This window comes from Prionailurus bengalensis, chromosome C1 (assembly GCF_016509475.1).
Source record: "Prionailurus bengalensis isolate Pbe53 chromosome C1, Fcat_Pben_1.1_paternal_pri, whole genome shotgun sequence".
NCBI classification, from domain to species: Eukaryota; Metazoa; Chordata; class Mammalia; order Carnivora; family Felidae; genus Prionailurus; species Prionailurus bengalensis.
Window position 1 is genome coordinate 197,499,188 of NC_057345.1, and position 26,000 is coordinate 197,525,187.

Below are 26,000 nucleotides of genomic sequence, written 5' to 3' on the forward strand. Positions count from 1 at the left end.
CACACACACAAATAAGTAAACACTTAAAAATTTAAAAAAAAACATAAAAAAAGAAGTATAGTATATTTTTAGGAATAAGTTTTCACAGAGTAAGGTAATAATGTGTCTTAAAGGTGTAGATAATTACTTGCCAAGAAAAGTCAATTAATCAAACTACTTGGAGAATCTGTATGGTAAGAGATATTGCTGGCTACTGAAGAGTATTTGGTAAAACCATTTTAAAGTGTAAAAGAAGAGATTCCTGATATGTCTAGAATTCTAAAATAAGTAATAAACACTATTAAAAATGCAAATACTAAAAAGAAAAAGGTCACTAAATTGACAGAAATGTAAAGATAATAAAAATATTAAATGGAGGTAGAAAGTTGAAATATGGTCTTATAGTAATAGAGTACTTTAGAAACCCTGACCTAGAGAAAGAACTGAAAAATACCAATATAAAATATTTTGAATAAGAAAATATATAAAACAAGCAAGATGAAAACATCATAGTTTCTACAAGGATTTGCAATAATATTAGGAAAACATTACTGTTTTCATGTTCAACACTACCATTGTTCAACATGTTTCTAGAGGCTCCAGACGATGCTATATGACAGGAAAAAGAAGTAAGGGATTTGAATATTAGGAAGTGAGTGATAAAATTAGTATTAGCCATCAGTGGTATTTTTTTTAACCAAAGAAATAAACAAAATATTAGAAATAACAGATTAGATGTAATATAAATATGCAAAACCAGAAATGTTCATTTGTGCCAACAATATATAATTAAAAATATAAATAAGAGATAATATTCCAATTATACTAAAAACAGAAACAAAATACTTAGAAGTTATTCCAGTAAGAAAAGTTCAATAATATTTTAAGAAAATTATAACACTAAAGTATATCTGAATGAGATATACTTCTCAACTGCATAAGAAGTTTCAATATTGTAAAGGGTCAGCTTCTTCAAAATTAAACTACATATTTATTTCAATAAATAAACATAAGGTATCACTTGGAAGAAGAGAAATTAATGCAACAATTAAAAATTTCACCAGAAAAATAATATAAAAAATAATTCTTTGAATAATAATGACAGTTTACTTCTTGTAACAAAATATACAATAAAGGGGAAGTAAATGAAACAGTGTTTCAATTCATTTTTTAAAGTAGGTATAGACAGGTCAATGAAACAAAAGAGAAGTCCCAAAATAAATAAATATATTCTGGTAATTGAGTTATAAAGTAGTTATAAACTCATTAATGCTAGTGGCTTGGTTTTTAAAAAACATCTCTTTTAAGAAGCATCAACATAAATAAAAATATTTATATTACCACTTTTCCCAAAGTTTCAAGTGGTCCCAAAATATAATCTGTAGAAACTTCTAATAACTCTGCATGCTCTCTTCTATTTTCTAGCACCCTGAAATTTCTGAGATATTCTTTCCTACCACTAAAGAACTTTCTCTAGGTTCTAATTGTGTGGTTTTGGTCCTCTGATAGTCTTTTTTGTTTGTTTGTCTGTTTGCCTCCTAGATATGACCTTTTCTCCTGCACATGAAGCAACTAGAGAACGTAGCTCCCCCACCAAACCCCCTTATTCACTTGAGTACATTTAAAGGGATTCCCACTTTTTCGGACTAAACTCCCATATATTAATACATTAATGTCTATGATATGTATGGTTAAGGAAATGGGGGACATCTAATCAGTTAAGAAAAAAAAAGTCTCAAAGATATGTATTAAATCCTTGACAGTAATCATACCCACATTTAATTAAGATATTTATCAATTTTTACTTAAGTATTTTCAGCATTTTTATGAATACTTGTTCATTTTTATCAGAGCATAAGAAAAGAAATGATTAATTGGAACAGAATCTATTAACATTCCTTTCAACCCCATGTATACAACTATTGATAGAATAATGTTTTTCTCCATTGAAACACAGCTGTCCAGTAATGTATCAAGTAAATGTTGATGGTTAAAGAATTTTTGGATTATGACAAAATATTAATTCACAAGCAAAGATTAATGTGGAGTATGGTCAAATTCTATCAAGGCAATTGACTATATTATATAATAATTTATAAAAATTCCACAATACAAATTCATGTTTAACATGTTCATTTTCATTAGAGCTATACTCAGTTAAAATCTAAATTGTCAAATCTGCAAGGATACATTAAGCCATTACTTCACAAATAATCATGTAATTTTTTATTTTTTAAACATTCATGTGACAGTAAAGCTATCACTTAAAAATGATCAGTTAATAAATAAATGCCATCAGTGGATTTTATAATTTTAAGAAATGCCAACATTTTAAGATTAAGTGAAATTTATCCAAATAAAATGTGTATTCTTATAATGTTATTGTTTGATGAGATTTTATATTTTATTTCATTAATGTTAGATATTAATCAGTAAGTGGTAAAAACAGGGAAAAGGATAATTCAACTAAAGTGGCAGTTTTGCATACCTGTGGGAATAGGAGAGAACTTTAGCTAGAGCCATCTGATGGCTCTTGCAACCTCTAGTTTGTAGGTACATGGCATAGTACTGCTGATAGACTCACTGTAGCCCTTTATATAAAATATGAATACTGACCATCAAGACCAGAGAGCTTTAAATTATGAATCTCTCCATGCCCCCCTCCCAGGCTCCCATCCCTTACAATGGTTCTAAACTCCTTCATCCCAAAATTCTAGCGAGGACCTCTGCAGCTAGATTGTCATTCAACTTTATGTCTTCAAAGGACTTTTCTGTCATGCTTGCAAAGCTTGAACTAGAAAAGATTAAGCCTAGGAGCAGAAGGATCAGGGAAAGATCAGACCATAAAGTTCTTTACAATTTGGTGTTGGGTTGAGAAATAGAAAAAAGCTGGAGATGCTTGGGTCATGGTGGATGGTGTCACCATTCATTAAACACAGGGGCACAGGAAAAAAAAAAGTCACATTTAGGATTGAAGAACAGATTGTTTTGGGCATGCTGAACTGAGGGCTTATGAAATCCTCCATTTTTAAAAATATTTTTAAGCTTATTTTTAATTTATTTTGAGAAAGAGAGAGCACATGGGAGGGGCAGAGAGAGAAGGAGAAAGCAAGAATTCCAAGTAAGCTCAGCAGTGTCAGTGCAGAGCCCAATGCGGGGCTGGAACCCATGAACTGTGAGACCATGACCTGAGCTGAAACCAAGAATCAGACGCTTAACCAACTAAGCCACCCAGGCGCCCCTCCATATTGTTTTAATTAATAAGCAGTTGGATATTCTGATTTAAATTATAGAACAAAACGCTGGGCAAACATCTGGGAAATCTATTTGATTTTTCATTTTAGCCTGAAATATTTTTACCATTTAAATTATTTTTCCTGTAAAAACTCTAATTTTACCTATTTATTTTTAAAAATCTTCTAGTAAAGTGAACATTTGTACCTATTTAAAAATACACCATGTAACAGTAAAAGAGAAACTGGACATTATTTCCTTCCAGTTAGTGTTACCTGCTACTTATTAGATTGTTCATATTCTCCAGGACTGAATTGAATTCCTGCTATCCAAATATTTTATGGTCGTACACATAATAGATTCTATGGCTCAAAATTTGTTACTTCTCACAAAAAGTATTCAACACTTTTAACATTATAACTTGGCAGAAGGAAACATTTTTGAATCAAGTTAGAGATTTGAATCCTGCCACTTATTAGCTATATGGAACTTTGGATCATTCATCTATCTCCTCTTTCAGAACTCCAATCTGTTAATTGGAGAAAACCTCTTACTGGATTGTTGAGATTAAACAAGGTGAGATACACAGAGACCTCGGTACTTGTCTTAATACACTGTGGAAACACTAATGATTTAGAATAATCTCTTGGGCAATCTAAGTGCAGATATTAACCACTTAAATTTCCCTTAGGGTTATAACATGAGCAAAGACATTAAGCCAGTGATTCTTGACTGTGTATCTGAACTTCAGAGGGAATCCAAATCCCTAGATATTGAATCAAAATCATGGTTGAATATACATGGAGGTGCACTTTTTCTGAGCAAAGTTTTCATAGCTTTCATCAGTTGTTTCAAAGGAATCTCTGAACTGAAAAAAAAATGGTGAGAACTCCTGCTTTAGGCTCTTTTCATTTCTGCTTACAAAGAAAATATATTTAAAAAAAAGATGACTAGCAGTGCTAATTTCAATTATGTCTAGCCCTGTGTTAAGGAAATATTCTTTGAACTATCGGACTTAAAAAAAAAAAACTTGTTTTTTTTTTCTCTCTTTACCAACTCTTAAGTTCGATAGATTCCATGTGTTAATGTTTAGATTTCTTCTACTGAGAATCCTGCAGTTGTTAAATGTCTTCTTTCACTTTGGTGAAACTTTTTATATAACTTTTTTTATAACTCTATAATATATGAAAGTAAAGGGTACCATAAATATTTCTGGAGAGCTTACAGCCAACTTCCATCCTTAGACAACTTAGATTGTTTCCTATAAAACTTCTCTTATACTTAAAGACAGTAACTCTTAGCTAAATATTTCCAGTATTTAAAAACTTTAACCAACGGGAAAAGTCAAAGAGGAACTTCATTTTTAACTGTAATCTAGGGCTAGATGTTTTAGAAACTTCTCCCTGTAGTGACTACCCTAGGTAGAGTTGTAATCTATCATTTCCTAATATAGATGCTTCTGGTCCTTCTTGTTTCCATGTGGTGATGACAAGACCGTATGCTTAAGGAACACTCTTGTTCTCAATAAGCGATTATTGACTTCAAATAATGATTTCATATATAGCACTATGTATATGATGAATATATATTTATATTTATATTTATATACTAACATAGATGTTATATGTCTATATTTCTATCTATACATACTACTTTGATTAAAAAATTGGGAGAAAAATCTCATTATAAATTCCCATTAAAAGAGAAAAGTGAATTATGAAAAAAAAAGAGGGACAATGAAAAGGAAAGCAAAAGAAAACAATGAGGCTATGCAGTTTGAAATAAAAATTTCTCTGGTTTATCTGATTGAACCAAAGGTATTAACTCTTTTTAGCAGTCATTTATTGGGTTTCCACTCTAGTTCCCCCTCTTCCTTTTATGAATCTTAGTGTCTATTCAATGTATATGCTAAAACTGCTGGACCATCAACAGCCACTTGGAACAATGGGACTCTACCCTCTTCCTTGATCCAGGGATAGGCATGTTCCCAAGATAAGCCAAAGAGACTCTTTTCCTAAACCCTGCTCTTCAGAGTAAGGGGTTAGTGGAGCACTTCACACAAGCTGGGTAAAAGCTGAGAGGAGAGATGTGTCTGTGGATCCTCACAGCTTTTAATGTCTTTTCCCTGGTCATTCCTGAAGTACAGTGGTATTCCTGCCATTTGGGTTCCACAGATTGTCATTATTATTCAAGTAGGCTTATTTAATTTACTTTTTGAGTGAACTATTACAGAATCTCACATTCTCTCAACTCTCTTAAAGTATCCTTAGTTTATAACATTTTCTATTCTCTCCTTGACAAACCACAGATGGAGTCTTGGAGTAGAATACAGGGGTTAACTGATGTTGTGATGGCAAATTAAAAATGCCAGTTATCAGGGATAAAATGAAAATATGTTATTACTCTCTGTAGAGTGTTATATAGTAATCAACACCCTGAGAGAGAGAAACATGATTTGAGAGTTGGCTTATATGAGCTTAGTGGGTCATGGGATTTCTCCAAATCTTAATTGAGGTATACACACACACACACACACACACACACACACACACATTTAATGGTGAAACTAATTTTGTTCTTACAGGTAAATTTTACCTTGAGATTATGCCACTAATCCCTATCAAACGCTGACATGTTCCTAAATTTAAGCACTTGAGAAGGAGAAATCCAAATGATAAATATCACTTAGTAATCTGCCAAGGCCCCTTGTCCCTGAATACTTTATGCTCTAATGCTGATTTGTAAGTCAAATAGTTTAGTTGTATGCCAGTGCTCACATTCAGCCTTATCAACCTCATAGCACAGAGACCTTGCAATGTAATATCTCATCATAAAAAGGACAGTTAGATAATAGAGAACCAGACTTCAATAATGGCTTAGCTGGCAAATACATATTTTTAAACAGACTGGTTGGTTGACTTAAATATTATAACTGTCTTTCATCAAGTCTTGATTGGCTGATTACTAACCTTTAACCAACAGTAGCTTCTTTAAAAAGCACTTCACTTATGGTGATGAAAATAATATCTTGTATTATTAACACAGACTCCTAAAAACCTTCATTTATGATCCACATAATAATAATCTGGCATATGCATTACCTTTAGAAATAGAAGTCTATTTGAACTGCTAATGGGAAAAGCGACATGCAGAAAAAAAATACTTAAATAATAGGAAGTTCTTAAACATAAGTTTTCATCTTTTTGTTATGAAAAGTTGGCATTAATTATGCAAGTCTTTGTGCCAGAATATACTTTGCTGGTCTTTGTTGCTTTATTACCATGATGAATAGAAGAAAATTTATTCAACATACCTGGATCACAATTAACGGATTTTACATAAATTGTTTCTTTTTTTTATTTTTCTGATACTACTTTAAGAAGTTCAAGCTAATCAAAGTCTACATCTAACAGGGAGAAAATAATTTATTGATTAAAAATGGGCAGTGATGCATGAGCCTTGTAGAGAGGTAAAATTAAATTTACTGGAGAAATGTTCTATACTTCATCTTCACTCACGCTAGGAAATTGTGTATTGTTCTGCCTATGGAAAGAACACTATGAAAGGAAACCTGGAGATCGGGATCGTTCCAGACTTAATAGTGATTTCAGATGGATCACATTAGGGAAACAGGAATTCTCACACGCTGCCCATCTCACTGCAACATATGTTCTGCTGCAGTTCTAACTTATAAGTTTAAATTGTGTATTTTTTGATGCAGATGGTAGTCGTTAATTTCCTCTGGACAACAGATGACACATTAAATAAAGGGATGATAGTCTGTTAATAGCAATTCTGTTTGCTTCACAAGCAGTGGAAAGACTTTATGCCTTATTAGGAAAGTCCTTTACTCATTTTCAATTAGAAAACTCTGCCAACACAATTATATCCACACTGTTTATAAGTATCTTAATACCTAGTTGTAAATAAGAATGTCATTTTTAACAGCTACAAATGTCCATGATGTATATAAATACAGATTTACTGTACAAAATATTACTAAAGAGATATATAGATATTATAAAGGAATACAATCTGATTGAGGAGGAAAAAATGAATATTGTTTTAAATTGGCAATTTTTTTCCACAGGCAGTTACTTCAATTATAGTTAGATTATCAAGCAGAAGAGTTGATTTATCTTTAGTGAATCTGTAGCTATCATCTCCTAGCTCCAAAAAATATAAAGATTAACCAAAAATATTGTCATAGACACTATTTGAGAGTTAATTGTGTATATAAGTGAAAAAAAAAGAACAGAGCCTTTTCAAAATATGTTCATACCTAACCCAATAAAATAGGAGAGAACTTGTGGCCTTCTTTTGGGTGAATAGCATTTATAAGCAAATATTCTTAATAAATTAATCCCCAGATTAAAATGGTAACTAACAAGTTCTTGCTTTAAAATAAAATAGAAATAGAACATTTATAAACATTTTTAAAATAAACATATTTGAAACAGATATGTCAGGGTTTATATAAGACCTATATCTGAAAACTGTGTTACACTTTAATATCCTACCTTGAGGGAGTTAATGTTAATTAAGTTATAGGAGAATATTTGTATATTAATTCATTATCTCCTGACTTAAACCCCCTCAAACAAATAAACCAACAAATCCCCCTAATCACACACAATATGGAAATATATATGTATACATACACACATATATGGCATAAATTATATAAAAATAAATATATTAAATATATATGGCAAAAGTAAGATCAGGATAAAAAATAAACTGAAACAAAGTTCAATTTATTTCATAAAGTGCATGCATTTTAGACAAACGCAACCAAATAAACTGGAAGGTCAAATAACTTTGGTATTCCTGCATTGGTGAAGAGTGTAAAAGATCCCTAAACCAACCCACCATTAATGATCATATTTTCTTCTACTAATCCCCTAACATACTTCCTCTGTTCCAACCTAAGGAATATTGTTTTATTAATTCAATGCTACTAGAGAAATCTCACTAAGTTTAAGCCATGATAGCTATCTTTACAATCCCTAGAATAGCATGGGACTCAGCACATAGTAGGCACTCCGTTAAAGCTTAGTAAAAAACAAATGAAGTAAATATATCCATCCTTCCAAACTAAAAATAAATATTTACTGAAATGTTACTACTCAGTTAATGGGTATTGTGGAATTTACAAAGAGTGGAGTAGCTATTAACCAAAAGATATTAACAATTTGTTGGGGACGCAAAAATAATGCACAGTTATACGTTAGTACATGCGTTATAAATTTAGTGGAAAATTAGGGAAAAGAGACTAATGTAGGTTGGAATTCACTCCTTTTTAAAGCAACATGACATGAAAAACCAGAGAATATTGTATTTTGTAGCATCTCTCTGCAAAAGAATAAAATACTTTTTCATTAGTGAGACTATAGTAACATGTTTATTAAATGAATAAGTATTCTTCATTTTGAAATTAATTTTTCATTTTAAAGGAACGTGGCTCATTACTTGACTCACGAAAGGAAAGTATTTTTCTGGCTTTGTGCTCAAACCCCTTGTGTTTGCAACCCTCCCAAAAAGCTTATACATGTTTCCTATGGTTTATTTACCACATGTTTGCTAAAGCAGACAATTTTTAATTTACTGGTCAGATTCACCTATTATCTGCATGCAGTGTACGAAACATTTTCCTAATTCACTAAAATTTCTTTGTGAGGATGAAGGAAATTACACTGAATATGATTGAGATCACGTGGGCTCTTAGATCTTAATTATAAATTTTCAAAAAACAACTGAAAAAAAGAACTAGCTCCCTTGGCTACTTTCTAACCGGGAAACAAGCGAAAAAGATACATTTATTTCCAACCATAAATCCCAAATGTTTCATTTTGATTTTCCCCACGTTAACTTTCTCACCTAGCTAAGCAGCATTTCCTGCTATTATAGCTGCTGGTCCAATATCAGCTGACCAGCATCCATCACACTCCTTGCTTCCGTGAGCTTAGGGACTCCCAAGGAACTCCAAGTATGAAGACTTCTGCTTACAGCTTCTAATTATTTTCGAACAGATAATGGAACATTTAAGTTCAGAGAGGTTAGATGAAATTCTTAAGTGGATCAAAACCCTAGATAAAATTGTAGTCACTACAATCACTGTAGAAAACGCTAAGCTTTTTATCAAACTGGTCTGATAATTTTACTACCTCAGAGGTGCTCATTCTTATTTCTAATCACACTGTGCCAAGCTATACGTAAACTATTAAGCTATGAGAACAAAAACCATGGCTTCCTAGGAGCTGCTGCAGCATTTAGAAATGTTCAAAACAGTATCTTGATTCTTTTATTTTTACTGAGAAAAAATACAATTGAGCTCTTTCTGTAGTATGTATGGTACAACTCATTATTTTAACAGGCTTAAAGACACAGAAATTGTATGGTAATCATTTTATGCAAGGTGGTAATGATGAGATAAATATATATGTATTTACAGTATTGATAATACTTATAATTTATTTATGTTAATAATATAATTATAACATATATTTATAATATATAATATTAGTATACATTAATACGTAAATATATATTTACTCCACTATGTAGATACACATAACTGTATGTGTGTGTGCTACTGAAAATGTCACAGCATATGAAGCCTTCATTTCCTGAACCAAATCCCTGCTATATGAATAACTAAAATCACCTTATGCCACATAATGCAAACTAGGATTTTATTCAGTTAGTCCCTTCCTCTAGCAGAAACAATATTTTGTATCCTTGAACCTGTAAACATAACATTAAGCACTAACAAAACCAATCATATCAAGGTTTGATAGGTCTGAAATTATTTGCTAATTTTTTGGAAATGCTATTTTCTGGTATATACTTGCCCTGTGGGCACGAGTTTTCTACCTGAATTTTAGGAACAAGTTTCATATTATAAACAGCTCTTTCTACTGGTGCAATCAAACTGAGCGAGGAGTCTTCCTAAACCACCATAATTAGCAAATACTGTTCAGATTGGAGTCAGAAACTGTACATGATCAGTGTAATTCTCCTCTAGCTCTGTGGTGGCAAAGCAATACATCCGTAACAATTTATAAAATTCACCAAATTGTAGAATTTACAAAGCTGGAAAACATCTACAATATGCAAAGCCAGTGCCTTTAACAAACTACTAATTTTCATTCATCAAATTTAAATACTGGTACAGTATACTATGTGCCCTTGAGAAACATCCTTTCCTTCACACAAATCCAAGAAATGCTTTGGAGAAACAGGAGCAGAAAACTTATTAAGTTACATGTTGAGGCTTACAGAGAGAAAACTGGTTTGGATTTAGGAGGTCTCTTTTAGGTACATCAAGAAAAAAAAAAAAGCCTGTTAGAATATAAAACTTAGCAAGTACGTTGCCTATTTTCTAACATTTTAGTACTCCCGATGACAATAATTAAAGCTCAAGTTTTATAATATTTATTAAATTCAGATAACTAATACCAGCAGTCATTTATGACTGCAGTCAATTATTTTTATACATTTAATTTTGCAAAAATCAGTGATAAAAATCAAACTTTGTTTCTCCTTTTTATTTGGGATTCCATCCTCAAGTCGTCCTTGTTCCTATTGGAATAGATGTCAATAGGCAAGTGACAAGGGTGGATCTGAGGGGAACACTAACAACAGATTGTTATGGGAGAAGCAAACTCTATCCAAAATTACTATATAAAATTTCAGGAACTCAAGATTTAAAAGAAGCTGAACATGAAACATAGTACCATCTTCCTATATATAACGGAAACATTTGCAGGGAAGTATTCAAAAGGTTCCCACTAGGGAGTGGTTACTGGTTTCCTGCATGCGTGGATAATCTACAAAGTGTTTTCCTTCTTAACGGGCTTTCAGAGAGCACACTGAGTCCTACTTAGAGAGTCAATATAGGTCTATTTTTCAGAGATATGTTGTTACTCTGGATTTAAGACAGCTACTACATTTGAGTTTGTAGAAATAAATCAGAGATGAACAATATAAACACCTAAGAAAAATGATCCAAGTACAATATGCCAAAAACGATAAGACTATTGGGGAAAAATAGTAGAGAAATCAATTAGACTGAAATAAAGAAGGCTTAAAAGAGGAATAATAAAAGTCTTTTTAAAAAATAGGAAAAAATCCATTCAGGCAATTAACAAAGTATTTATTGGTTCCTAAATACATGCTTACATAGCAAGCTATTTTGCTATTAAATATGCACTGGTGGGGTCAACAGACAGTCTCTGTCATCAAAGATCCTATCAGCTCGTGGTAGAGTGGGATTCTATAATAATAACTAGCACAAATAAGTGTATAATAATGTCATGATTGATGCACAATGGAAAATATCTAAGTACTGTTAGCAGGTTACAATTGAGATTAAGGGGTCAGGAAAACAATCTTTGAAGAAGTATACTTAAACTGAGAAAATAAGGATAACTAAGAGTTCATTAGGTATAATTGGGAAAAGGACACTCCAGACAAAGGTACTAACTGTCTTGCTTGACTTGTAGGAGTGGGAAAAAAAAGTCGGTGTAGAGAAAGAAGGCTAGGATAGTAATTAGGAGCTCAGAAAGCAAGGATCTAGTATTTTGCTCTAGTGAAGCTACTGAAAGTTGTTATGCACAGGAGTTACACAACTCAAGTCTTATATTAAAAAGTATGTAGATCAAACTGGAAGCTATTCTCCTAATTCAAGCTAAAGAGGTTGATTATTTGGATTAAGGTAGTAGCAGTGGAATATAAAAAGATAAGGATGCTCTCTAAATGTGTTTTTGGCATAGAATCAAAAATCATAGCATCATGTGCTCTTGAATTGGTAGTGAGTAGTTTGAGGGATTGTGACATTCAAGGACAAATACCAAATTTCTGATAGAGCACAACAGGGTGGAAAAATATACAAATTATTTACATGCAGAAGAGATATAGACAAGAAGACAAAGAGATACATTCCAAATGTGTTAAATTTGAGAGGCCCCCGAAATTTCAATTTGGAGACATCAAAGATAGAGATGAGCTCAGATTCATAAAATACACTGGAGTTGAAATTTAGTAATCCAGTGATATGATCTAGGGAAAATATGCAGACCGGAAAGAGGTCTAGAACATGGCACTGAGACATTTCAGTATTTCCAGAATTGCTTAACATCAGCATGATTTTGAGAAGCAAGAAAGTTGAAGGTTTCCAAAAGAATGTGATTATAACAGTGGATGATGAATCCAAGTTGTTTGTGGAGGAAAGGTGGTAGGTGAGAGGTAGTGAGAAATAGAGGAGTCAAATGTATGGGTGATACCTAAAAAGGTGCAATGTTTCTCAAGAAGGTACTATAGGAAAGGAACCAAAGGTGTAGGAGAGTGTGGTTGGACAATGCGGTGTTTGAAATAGTGATTTCAGATGTGATGCCATTTCTGACCAAGTTCTATACAAATAACAGGACGTACAGAAGGGCTAATGAAATAAACCATAACAAATGATTTACTTTAGTTAACTGGTAAATTTTTCTTTTCTTTTTTCTAATCTTCTTCTCTTTTCCTTTCTTTTTTTGTCTTGTCTTGTCTTTTCATTTCTTTTCCTTTCTGTTCTTTTCAGTAGAGCCTTGAAAGACTAAATTCTATTTCTAATGGAGTTCACAGAATCTCTATTTGAAGATATTGTTTGGTTTTTATTAAAATATTTTTTAGTATTTCATTTATTCCAGAGAGAAACAGAAAGAGAGAGCACGAGCAGGGGAGGGGCAGAGCAAGAGAGGGACACAGAATCTAGAGCAGGCTCCAGGCTCTAAAGTGCCAGCACAGAGCCCCACATGGGGCTCAAACTCACAAGCAGTGAGATCATGACCTGAGCCAAAGTTGGAGGCTTTACCGACTAAGCCACCCACGCACCCCAAGTTTTTAAAAGCAAAGTAACTAACCAAAACTTTTCTTAATTATTTTAGCTGTAATTTTTCTTAGGAAAGGAGGATTACTTATAATTGACTTCTCAAGATCATGGCAGCAGTATAGAATCCTGTGACATCTAAATAATGGACTTTTTTAAAAAAGAAATTTTGCATTTTTTCACCTCTGAAATTTTGTTCACGAATGCAAATGAGCAAATCTGTAAGGCCTAAAGATATCATTGGATTAAATTATATGAATTAAAAAAATATTAGTATGATATGGGAGCTAGCCAATAGTTACTGTTACCTGTGAAGTCATAGGCATAAAACATGTTATTTTTATCATTTGAAATTAATGTTATTGTACAAAATATATTTTTAAATCATTTTTAAAGTCTGCCATAATGTGAGAGAAAAACTCTACTAATAAATTCTTTTGTCTCAGCCCACTAACATGACATCAGTTAGATTTGAAACAACTCACATTAAGACAGTGAATATTATTAAGGCAATACAGAGAAGAGCAACATATAAGCACAATTCATATGGACATTTCTTCAGAAAATGATAAAATGCCAGTTGTGTGAAGATGAATAAATTTTTCCACTGTATAGGGAGAGGACAACAAGCTATTTTTCTTTTAATAAAAATATGACCATTTACACAATAAATCTGAGTGACTTGAAACATATCTCCTTGCAGCACCTTACTGGGAAGTAGGTGGTTGATTTGGCCTGGGAAAGCTGAAACTAAAGCCAAGAAACTGAAGCAATAAGCTGAAGTATTACTGTTCAGTCACTGGAATTTAGAATAATTGTGTTTTTTTTAACCTCAAGATTATTTTTAATAAGGCATATCAGTTAACAAAACATTTAAATACCTGTACACTTTCAAGTTATATGTAATAATGTCAAGTGATAGTGGGACTTAAATATCAGAGAAAACAATAACAACAACACAGTAATAGAAATTCAGACAAACTAATGAGCTTGTCTGATTTGACCAGACCATGGTCCCCAATTCTAGGAATCTTGCTCAATAGCATCATGTTTTGGCACGCATTCCTTACCATTTTATGGATAAAAACAAAACAAAGCAAAACAAAACAAAACAAAGCAACGACAACAAAAAATACTCCTGTGTTCTTCCAACGAAATGGTGCTATTTGAAACAAGAACTAGCAGTGTGTATAAACATAGGTATTCTTAAGAATGTACACCTTTAGAGTCATTATTTTATAATGTTGTTCAATGTGATCTTCCTTTATTGGAATTAAAGACATACTGGCCATTCAATAACAGTGTGTTATTATTGTCACTATAAATCTATTAGACATATCCAGGTGGGTTGAATAACAGCCTTGTGACCAAATTCTCTTTCTCTGCTAAAAGTAAGCATAGCATTTACAAGAACACAAATTGTTACGTATTTATTTTTGCCTATTGTAAAAATTCTAAGAAAATGTAAAAGTCCTCTCCTTTGCCCTGGATATCAATAGAAGTATTGGATGTAGTGAGTTTTAAGTTGTATTTTGTCATTTATTATAATAACCAGTAAAACATAGCTGTATCTAATAAACTTAGTATTAACAGTTATTGAATTTAGAATATTCTACCCCAAGTATAAAGTTGGATGCTGTCAGGTGAAGTGGGGCAAAGAGATCTAATGCCTTCTTTTTCTTAATGTTTTTATTTATTTATTTATTTTTGAAAGAGAGAGAAAGAAAGGGGTGGGGAGGGGTAGAGAAAGGGAGACAAAGGATTGGAAGCAGGCTCTACATTGACAGCAACAAGACCTATGTGGGGCTTGAACTCACGAACCCTGAGATCGTGACCTAAGCCAAAGTTGGATGCTTAACTGACTGAGCCACCCAGGTGCCCAGAGATCTAATGTTTAATAAGAGTGTACGGTTTCCATAATCTTTGGAAGCTTTATTTTCCTTCTTCAAAATGGTATAAAACAAATGCATATAAACAAATACACATATACATTAATTTGCAAGAGACATGAAGCATGGTTGCAGTAGATGTTATATTAATTTCAAAGTTAAATCGGGAGTACTCTACCATATGGAAGAACCCAAACTAAGAGATATGCCAAACATGACCTTCATTTTAATAACCCGGGGATATTGGTAACTTCAACTTAATTCTTAGGCCCAAATTACAAATAAATTTGCTGATATGAAGCTTTTTATTATAGTTTGATATATTATTTAAGTACTTACAATGATCTACATTCATAATAGATGAGCTAAAAATGTTGCTATGCAATGTAGGTATACTTTGCATTAAAATTATACCAGTCTATTTAAAATACTGAATTTACCATGAATTTTTCCAGTGCAACTGTATTTTAATTATGGCGATGCCACACTAATGTATTGAAAGAAGTTGTGAAATTGTACTGAATGTTTCTGCTTGATATTTATTGAAATTGTCGATGGCAGTCCATCGATCTATTAATCTGGCATCTATCCACATGTACGAAGGGCTCAGTCAAAACATTTTCCCTAATTTTTTTTTAAACTTCTAAAAAGAACATACGGTTTGGAGTCTGTTGGTCACCAAATTTGCCAATGATTTAGGAAAATGACTCCTTTCATGGCTCAATCAGAACCTCATCTAAAATTCAGCAGAAATCTAAGACTTCAAGCTGCCATCCCCACTCCTGTTTCCATGGGAATAGACTTCAGATCAGGAAAAAAAAAAATAAAAAGGAGGGGTTAGGAGCTTTCAAATAATCATTCAAAATCATGATGAAGCCTTTAAAGCTTCTTTCTTAGGTGATTATTTTGTAGCCTCTTAACCCCTTTTTGCCAGTCTGTTTCCATGGAAATATGACAAAAATGGCTGTCCGAGCCTCCAGCAGAGATTATTAGCATTCTTGTGAATTTCAGCTTTGGCTGCAGTCTAGTCTGGGCAAGATCTTTTTTTACATCGGTTTTACATATTAACCTACACTCTTTATATTCATTGTCCTTTTTCTTAATATTTTTTAGTTTCTTTGAAAATTCCTTTCACAACTGTATACCTATAATCAAGATCAAATAGGTTGTGACTTCACTGGAAAAGGCTTCAGTTTTACATTTTACTATATGAGCCAGGACAGGTAGCTGCAGAGAGTGTCAGAACTTTTAGACACCTGCAGAAAGAAATAGTATTTAGTTACTGGACTCAGTGTCTGTCAGGTGGTGGTAGATAAACAACAAGGTGTAACAAGGGTGGTATTCAAAATATTTAGCAACTGGTAAGGCACAGCACTGACTGATCAGAGCAGCTGGCTTGCACCGGTTAATTATCAGTCCTGTTATATAATAGCCAAGAAGTTCTTTAACTAAAAGCAGTCCCATATATGATGGTAAGCATTATGCCCAAATAAATTATCCAAGGTCAAAAACTGAGCTCCTATAAAACTTACAAAAGAGCTTACAAGAGAAACTGGGTAGAAATATATAGCAATCCATCTTTAAAAAAATCAAAGTGCATATGCTTGCGTCATCTTTCATATGAAGGTCATTTGAAAATCAAAATCATTCTTATTATTGAAAATATCATTCTAAAAGAGAAAGAACATATGTATCTTTGATAGAACCCCTCGCAGGATAGCTTATATTGAATGTGAAAAAATAACAGCATGCCACATATACATTTTATCTGTCCTACCTTCTGAAATCTGCTGAACAGCTCAATCTACAATTTTTGCTGGGGGGGAATCTTAAAGTTCTGACTGACCTTATAAAGTATTTTTATTCTTCAGAACACTCTTATTTTTCTACAGTTGGAGCTTTTTACCCATAAGGTTTGTATTCCGAATTTGAACTGAAAAAAGTAAATTTCCATCGGTAATTATCTGACTTGGGTAGGTTCCTAATTTAAATTTAGCACAAACTGACTTACTATAGAAACTAACCTTGATTGATGTTTTCTGCTAAGTGGATAACAATAATAAAATAAAGCAGCACAATTAATTTTTCAAATCATCATTACTACTCCCAAATGCAATTTGCCCTTCTTTGCATAGTGGTTAAACACAGAACTCTTGTGAGAGCAGAATTTGGTCTTCAGCCCTTCAGCCTTCATCTTGTTTGTGTAAATCAAATTTACTGCAACACAGGCAAATCCATTTTTGTGTGTTGTGTCTTTAGGTACCTATGGATGTTCACCCACCTAAAGGACAGAGCTGTGGTCTCTAGTTTCCATAGAGACCACATTGCACAAAAAGACTATTTATTCTCTGGTCCTTTAAGAAATTTGCTGACCCCTGCTCAAGGCTTTAACTATAAATATTATACCATTTGTAAGTAGTGAAGTCTTTATTTAATTCTAAAAGCAGTCTATTAATAACGCATAAAAATGTGATTGCCTGGTGTCTATACTTACATCCATGAACTCCACATTGGCTTTGGGACCAGTTGTTTCATTAAGAATCTTAATAGCCACAGGAATCTTTACTGTTTCTCCTTCAGGCACCCAAATACCCTTTGGGGGAAAAATCACATAATCTATATGAAGACATATACAAATTCATACCAGAGACAAAATTTGATTTAACCACTCTATTAATTTCTTTAAAAAAATAATTTAGAAGTTCTACATCTTTTTATTCAATAAAAAAAAATTAACAAGTACCTGCTATATGTTACAAGTTACATAGCAACTTTGTTTTCTGCTTTCATTATCTGAGAATGACTCATACATTTATTCTGCTTTCAAGGTGTTTACTATTATATCATAAAGTATCACATTATAAAATTCAATTTGTATGTGTGAAAAAGGCTTTCAATAGAGAAAAAATGACATAAAATATAATATTAGATTAGGATAAATATCAACTTCTCAAGACTTTGAGAATGCTGTTCCAATTTTTGGTCTTCAAATGTCTCATTTGTAATTTAGAAGACTGGGCTAAGTAATCTTGGAGGTTCTTTTCAGCATTAATATTAGCTAATTATTCTGCAACTAAAACAAACAAAAACATAAAAATAGCCTAGTCTCACATTCCTGAAATTCAGATTGATTTAAGAATTAGTTTTCTAAGGAAAGTACTAGGGAGTATTGACCACCTATTAATTTGTTTAGATTGCTAAATACTGTGTATGTGTGTGTCAAAGATTTTTATTAGCTCTGAAATAATATAAAATATTTATATTGGTCACCGCCAGTTCTCTCCTCCTACAAAACTATAATATCTGAGCAAGATCTATACAATGGGAAAATATAAAGTAGGTAAGGTTTGAGTCAAGTACAACATTAAGGAAAATAACAGCATTTCTGAGTAAACAACTATTTGAATTAGGACAATAATTTTGATAAGATACATAGGGGTGCATCGATTACATGAGAATTTTTTTGAAGCACATTGTCCCAAATGAACACTGAAACAAATGTGAGGTTATATGGAAAAAATGGAAATCTCAGATTTTAAATTATTAGCCCTGACACCAAAAACAAAAGAATTCTTAGTCCAGTTTTAATATTAAAATGAAAGGGGGAAAAGCAATCTCTTATTCCTAAAGAGAATTTCTAGTCTTTCCTAATATCAATTGCTTGTAGTTATAAAAAAAAAAGTTTTTCGCTTTCTACTTCTACACTAAAACATGTATATTTGTATTATCAAAAGTTGCAATAATACAAGAGGAGAACTAAATACAAAAATTATTTTAAAAAATCAGAATAATAAAGAAAAAAAACTCTTTAACCATTAGAAGGTGAATTTAAGGGTTATATTCTTCTTAGAGTGAATAGGGAAATTTATGTGTCAAATACAAAAAAATGGGGCACCTGAGTGGCTCAGTCGGTTAAGCATCGACTTCAGCTCAGGTCATGATCTCACAGTTCGTGAGTTCGAGCCCCGTGTTGGTCTCTGTGCTGACAGCTCAGAGCCTGGAATCTGCTTCAGATTCTGTGTCTCCCTCTCTGACCCTCCCCCATTCATGCTCTGTCTCTCTCTGTCTCAAAAATAAATAAACATTGAAAAAGATTTTAAAAAAATACAAAGGGGGGCGCCTGGGTGGCGCAGTCGGTTAAGTGTCCGACTTCAGCCAGGTCACGATCTCGCGGTCCGTGAGTTCGAGCCCCGCGTCGGGCTCTGGGCTGATGGCTCAGAGCCTGGAGCCTGTTTCCGATTCTGTGTCTCCCTCTCTCTCTGCCCCTCCCCCGTTCATGCTCTGTCTCTCTCTGTCCCAAAAATAAAAATAAAACGTTGAAAAAAAATTTTTTTAAATAAAAAAATACAAAGAAATAAGCCATGTTCCCTGTGGTATTATTATTATTTTTTTAATTATTAGTGCAGAAATGGGGTAGGAGAGGCAGTGAAAGTCCAAGATCCATAGGCTACATTTGCTTAGTGATGGTATCTAGGGTAGAGAACACGTTTACCATTACTCACTAAAGTAACTAAAGAGGGGATTACTTTATAAAGATATATCATCAATATTAAAATATTCCTAAAGTATACTTTTGAAATAAGAATATAAATTCAGTGTGAATTAATTTGTACTGCTTTTTAAATAAGTATAGTCATTATTTTCTAGGCCTGACCAGACAAAAATTCAACTATGCTAATACCCACAATATTGGTTCAGATCTTTTATGTTTAAACACAGCCTATCTCCAACCAGGAAGAAAAATTAACCAAATAATTAGCTAAGCTAATCTGCATTTATGTGGTCAAGAATAGTTCTTTACATTTTAAGACAGTATGTCTTTGTAGGAACTTATATACTAATTAAAACTTAGGGTCAACCATACACACTGCAGGCATAAAATTTAAACACTCTTATGGAACCTTCAATACAAGTAATTTCAATAAAGGCATAAAGTCATGGACAACAGGCAAATAATTGTTCATAATAAAAACATTCATATAACTTTATTAGTAAATGTCTAAATGGGTAATTTTTCCCTGCTGAGGTCACTAGATCATATTTGTCCTTGAGCTAAATGTTATCCATGATTTAAAATAAAATTTTTCTTTCCAGATCATACCATCTTTAAAATAAAAGGGTGGTGATATGCTAGGAACAATCTAAAACTGAGTTATCTTCAAACAGGAAGTCCATTATTTCTAGCATATATATAAGTAGAAAAACAGGATAAATTGTGTTTCTTCAACATTACAAAGAATTTGAAGACTGGAAAGCACCAAGACAGCCTAGAATAGTTTCTATTCCAATTAGGTGCTCAATTAATTTTGAGTGTAATTGAACATAATATGTACACTAAATAGATTAAGAAATTTCTGCATTTTGGCCCTAGAATAAAACAACTTTATTCTAAAGAGATTAAATTATTTTTGGAACACTCAGGAGAGAAAATTAAGATTAATATTCTACTTGTTAATATTTTTTGTTAAGTAAATACCTGTTTCACATAGGAAAAAAAACCAAACATTGTAAAACACAGAATTTCTAAGATCCAGTCTATTTTAACAAAAATGTTTGTAAAAATAACTGTAGGCTTGCATATAGCTTTAAGAAATATATAAAACTGTCAAGTAAAATTTGGGGAACTGTCACAATGGACAGTCTAAGAAGGATTTAGCACTAACCCAGCAGAAATTTGAATTTGAAAAACAAATTTCACCACAATTAACCTTGGGCCTGGCCTCTGAATTGGTTTTGTAATTAAGCTAAAAAAGTAAACATGCAGATAACATTATTTGAGCTTTCCCTTTCCAAAAAGATGTCTCTTATTGGAAACCCACGATGTCACCCTTTCATTCTCCGACCTGAATTTCACAAATAAAGTCACTTTTTTAGTTTGCATATAATGGTGAAGACATCAAAACTGAAAGTTTTCTGTTAAATCATATATGTTAACAGGTAGGCAAAAAGTAGTTTAGGAACTAAACTAAACTAAACTGTTAACCAGTCAGCACATTTGTGTAGGTTTTAAAAAGATAGGCTAGTAACGTCCTGGTGGGGAGACATGTGGATGAAAGAGCAGAAGAAAAGAAGAGCAAGGATTATGGTACATTGCTCAGGCCTGTCTGTGATTCCCCGCAGCACTGTGCACGGAGAAGGAAAGTGGGTGAGAGCTGTGTATTTTAGATAAGGACAAATTTACCAATAGGGAGATCATATCAAAAGGGGTTCAGAAGGGCGTGGAAAGAAAGACTATATACCATGGCTTCCGTGACACTTTCCTGCTTTCTCATGACTGTACCCATCCCAGCCCTCAACAAAAATGAATGGATTCACTTGTGCAGCAACTTCTCAATACTATAAAGGTTCCACTCTCTGGATATTAAAAGGAAATTAGGTTGGCGAGAGCAATTAACTCTGGCTATTATTTAAGACAAGTCTGAAAGGAAACTTAAAGTAACTAATGGTATGGGTTTTTACTCACTTTATACACTGTTCCAAAAGCTCCCGAGCCAAGTACTTTCACTCTTTTGAGCTCAGTTTCTTTTAAAATACGCAGTTGAGCTTGATTGGGTGCTGTGCCGCTGGGAGTTAAGGGTTCTACCAACTACAAAACAAAAAAGAATACAGGTTATACAGCTTTCCATTCACCAGTCAGTGCTTCCCCCTCGTCCTCTGCCTGCTTCTCTTTCTCATACATACAAAAACACACAAGCACACTTTCATTGACAATATTTTTGTAGTATGGATCACTCACGATTCCTTCAGAGTCTATCCTTTCTCTTCCCAAGCTTTTTGCCTAGCTGAACACAAGTATAAAACTGTGCCTACCTTGAGGCATACTAAGATAGGGGATTTTTCTCCCTATTTTTAAATAAATTTAGGCTGATTAGGGGCTCTAAATCTTACTTTTTGAAGTGCTTCCAGTTTTGGTATCCCCAGCTAAGACTCAGAGATCTTAGTTATGTCCATGTACTCTATCAAAGTTTTCTTTCTTGTTTTAGGAGATTTGATACATAAAAAAATAAAATGTTGTCTTCTTAGCATTGAAAATCTAACTGGGAAGCCAGGACAAACAAATGGTTGGAAGAAAATGAAGTAAGTTAGCACAATACCAGTGCCCCAGGGCAGTGCTTCTAACACTTTGGTGTACATTTGAATCACCTGACATTCTTGGTAAAATACAGATTCTGGTTCAATAAGTCTAAAGTTGGGGCTGAAATTTGCATTTTGCAGAATTCCAGGTGATATCTATGTACGATGATGATCCTTCAGCACATTTTAAGCAGCAAGGCCCTAAAGTACCTTAAAGATAAAAAATTCTAAAATTCTATGAACTCATTCTAGATCCTAGAATGCTTTGGAATGCAAAGGAATAAAATAACCAGGAGCGAGTAAGCTTTGCTAGTTTTGGCTTCCTGGACGAGGTACACTTTAAAGTTGGACTTGAGATAATAAAAATGGATTGACATGGAGGAGGGTTTGCCAATGTAAAGAGCAGTTTGGACACAGCATCAGGGAGGAGGAAGAAGACAGAAAGCAGAATGCAACGAGGGGTGGGACAGGTCTGAAGGATGAGATCAGGATGGGAAACACCAGACTGTAAAGTGGGCTGGGTGTGGCCAAAAGATATAAATCCAAATAATTTTAGATGTTCAGTTTAGATGCCATTCAGCCAGAGAGGATGAGTAAGGAGGGGAAAGATATGTGAGTATGTGCCAATTTCCTGCTTATGTGAGCGGGAGGGAAAAAAAAAAAAAAGTAAACGTGAGATTGACTGTGGGTACCAATAGTCTACATCCTGTGTTAAAATTTTAGGTTTTTATCTATGCTTTAGTAAAAATGCAAGTGAGAGAAATAGAAGTTTCTTTTTTAAAAGTTAAATTAAGGAACTAAACTTTAAACTCAGACAAATAACTGGTTCTTTCTCAGCCTAAGGAAATAATTAAAAGCGACGCCTACTCAAATTGCCTTGAAAACCATCACAGTATTTCACAATGTCTGTTTACAATGCTAAGTGCACTGTGACCCTCTGGCTTGGTTATTATTATGCTTCTGTGAACATAATGGTCTATTTCAATAGCTGAACAGAATCTTGAGTATAGGTAAGTGCAGTGAAAATCAACAAGAATTTGGAGAAGATGATAAAATTATCAATAAATTTAGGCTATGGTCTAAAAGTTTGACCACAAATATGCTTCTATTTCATTTTCAAATTTATATTTCAAAAAATGCATACAATTGTGTTCAAGTCACCTAAAATAAATCTCAGAATGAATTACAATTTTTTTTAAAAACTAGAAGAAGAATCTCCCTCAGAAAATGTCCTTTATTCGAATCCAACTCTGCTGTGCAGAATTTGTTCAGTAGATTTTGATACACACACTATATGTATATAATCAGGAACTTTAATAAATTATCTTTTTAAATCATATAAAAACTTATATAAAAATCATATTCAAGATTGGGGACTAAATTTTAGCACTATGGGCTATATGTATTTAAAACAGATGCTTTGGCACATAATATTGCCATAATTTCATGTTTTGAGAACTTCACTATTCTACCTGAAATGTTTAGTCTTCTGCAATTTTCTTAGATGTCACTTAAAATTTTTACAAACATATTTTTCCAGGCATTTGCGAATGATGTCTTTAAAAGAGGCATTGTTTCATTTGCATGCCAAGATGGCAAAAAGAGGGTCAAGTTTAAATTTGTAGGTTTGTATCTTAGTACTGCCACTCACAGGCTTAGAAAGCAATTTATCCCTCCTTGTCCCTCATTTCATACTCGTAACATAGATATGGCAATAATTACCTTCGAAGAGTGTCAAAAGATGAAATGGGGTATAACATAGCTGGAAAACTTTGGAATATTGCCTGCCGTATTGTAAGCTCTGAATCTGTCACTCTTCATGGGATAGGATCATGTCCCATTAGCACTTTTTAATCACAGTATCTATCAAAGTATCAAGCTTACAGTGCATCTCAGTAAGTGTATGTTAAATAAAAACAAACATATTTTCTACTTTTATTCATGTAACAGAAGACAAGACAATCTGGAGCAAAACGATTTTGGAAAAGCATATTTACTCTAAGTACATTCCAACAATATATCATGCTTTAACAAGTTTTTCACATCTGAGACAGATTTCAAGCTTCAGTAGTTAAGGATTTGAGTTGATCCTCTTAAGAACTCCTCTTCTATTTAGATGGCAGAAAATCATAGTTATTTACTTCTCCTGAGAAAAAGATGGGACTTCTACAATTATCTAATTTAGTACTAACCAATAATTTTTTATAAAAATTAGAATCTGCTTATAAAACTAATCAGCATTTGCTTATTTAGTAATTAAATGCCAATTTAAAGGACATTCTTAGCACCATATTAAAAAAAAGAAAACACACAAAATAATTATTTTTGTAGCAATGAGACTTTTCTGCCTGTGGTTAAGGGACAGAACTCCTTTTCTATTTACTCAGTCACTTAAATAGCCACTGCTGTTCCAAGCCTTCAGTTCCTCTCCAACTCTAATTTACTTCACTCTTTAGAATTCTCTTTACAACTGCCCCAAGCTGGCCATGAGGGAGAATTCTACCTGCCTACAGCATCCTAGCTAAACTGAAAATAAGCACAGCACAGGTGTTGTGTCCAAACTTGTATTCATGTGCAGGGTTGAAAATGATGAAGTTGATCTATTTGTAAATATCCAGCTCAAGTAAGAGTTATTACTATTTTTTCTCATGTATATAATTGACTACCTATCTTATGCTTAGCCATCTCTATTGATGAGACAATCCATTTAAATTTTAGACACTTCCAATTCTTAGAAATTCTTTCCTCCGTGTAACTGTAGGTACTTGAACATTTCACACGATTCTATCTACTTTCAACTTCTAAAGAAAGAGAGCTAAATTTTATTTGCTATCAGTTTGCAAAATTTTTAAATGGATGTTCTCATTCCTGTCAGTATTAAGAGGAAAAGTCAGACTGTCACACTGACAATGAGCAAGAAAACAAACCAGGGAAGGCTAAGTCTCAGAACAGAATTGCTGTGAGCTGTTCAGACAGCCAGGGATGTGTATATCAGAAGAAAGAGGTAAGATGCAAGTTGAGAAGGAAATGGAAATGCATAGTTTTCTGTAATTGTTTTTCCCCTGTAACCTGTACAGTGAAAACTATCATGTTGTACACTAGAGAACTCAGTGTGGCAATATGAAAGAAATTACAATAATTTGTGGGTAATTTACATATTCACAACAACTAACACGCATAATATTAAATGATTCCCATAAATTGTGTGGTAAGGTCTGTGTGATTACAATACTAAGCTTCATCCTGTAAGCTCAGCTTTTTACTGCTAGTATAGTGGATCAGTGGCTACCAATTTAATGACCGTAATTAAAGCATAAATTGCTGGCCTATCTGGTTTTATTTTCAACCAGAAAAATTCTAACATTTTTCTAGTTCTTCTGAGACTTCATCCACCCAGATGTTTTCTGTTCTGCTACTGTAATATCCTAGAGCTTGCCTTTGGGATTCCTCTCCCAAAAGAAACAGATATGTCTTTTCAATAAGATCTGTCGTTCGAGAAGATAATAGTCTCACCCTTGGTATTTGTCCTCTTTAAGCCATGAAACTGCCGTGACTACTTTTACTATATACTCTGATTTTTCATCAACATTGCATAACATACTATGAACTATAAGCCCTTGGCAGGAAATTGAACAGCATTTCACTTGGATTAAAGAGCTGAGTATCATCTAAACCTTCTAAACCTAATGAAAAGCCCCAAACACATGCAGAGAAGAAATAAACACCTCACCTCTGTTTCCAGAAATCTTCTCAGGGCTCTTTTCTTTTTGATACTCTTCCTTCTAACATAAACTGCAAATGTTAGACCCACGATGACCAGGATGAAGAGCCCGCCGATGACTCCAGCTGCAATTAGAGGAGTTCTGCCAACCAAAGGAAACAGGAAAAAAACAAGTAAGAGGAGAGACAAGACAGAGGAAGAAAAAGAGTGGATGTAGGATACATTATCCACA

The 26,000-nt window shown here is 33.2% G+C and overlaps 1 protein-coding gene across 4 annotated transcripts in view; it reads right to left on the minus strand.

Annotated features, from left to right (window-relative positions):
* The window catches only part of ERBB4 (erb-b2 receptor tyrosine kinase 4), a 1,144,797-nt gene that overhangs the window by 195,683 nt on the left and 923,114 nt on the right, over positions 1-26,000 (minus strand). For all 4 annotated transcript variants that reach the window (XM_043577726.1, XM_043577724.1, XM_043577727.1 and 1 more), the window contains exons 17-19: positions 25,778-25,910; positions 21,437-21,559; positions 17,468-17,566 (exon numbers count right to left, since the gene is read on the minus strand). In XM_043577726.1, the coding sequence (XP_043433661.1) occupies positions 17,468-17,566; positions 21,437-21,559; positions 25,778-25,910 (355 nt within the window). The remainder of the gene's footprint in view (positions 1-17,467; positions 17,567-21,436; positions 21,560-25,777; positions 25,911-26,000) is intronic.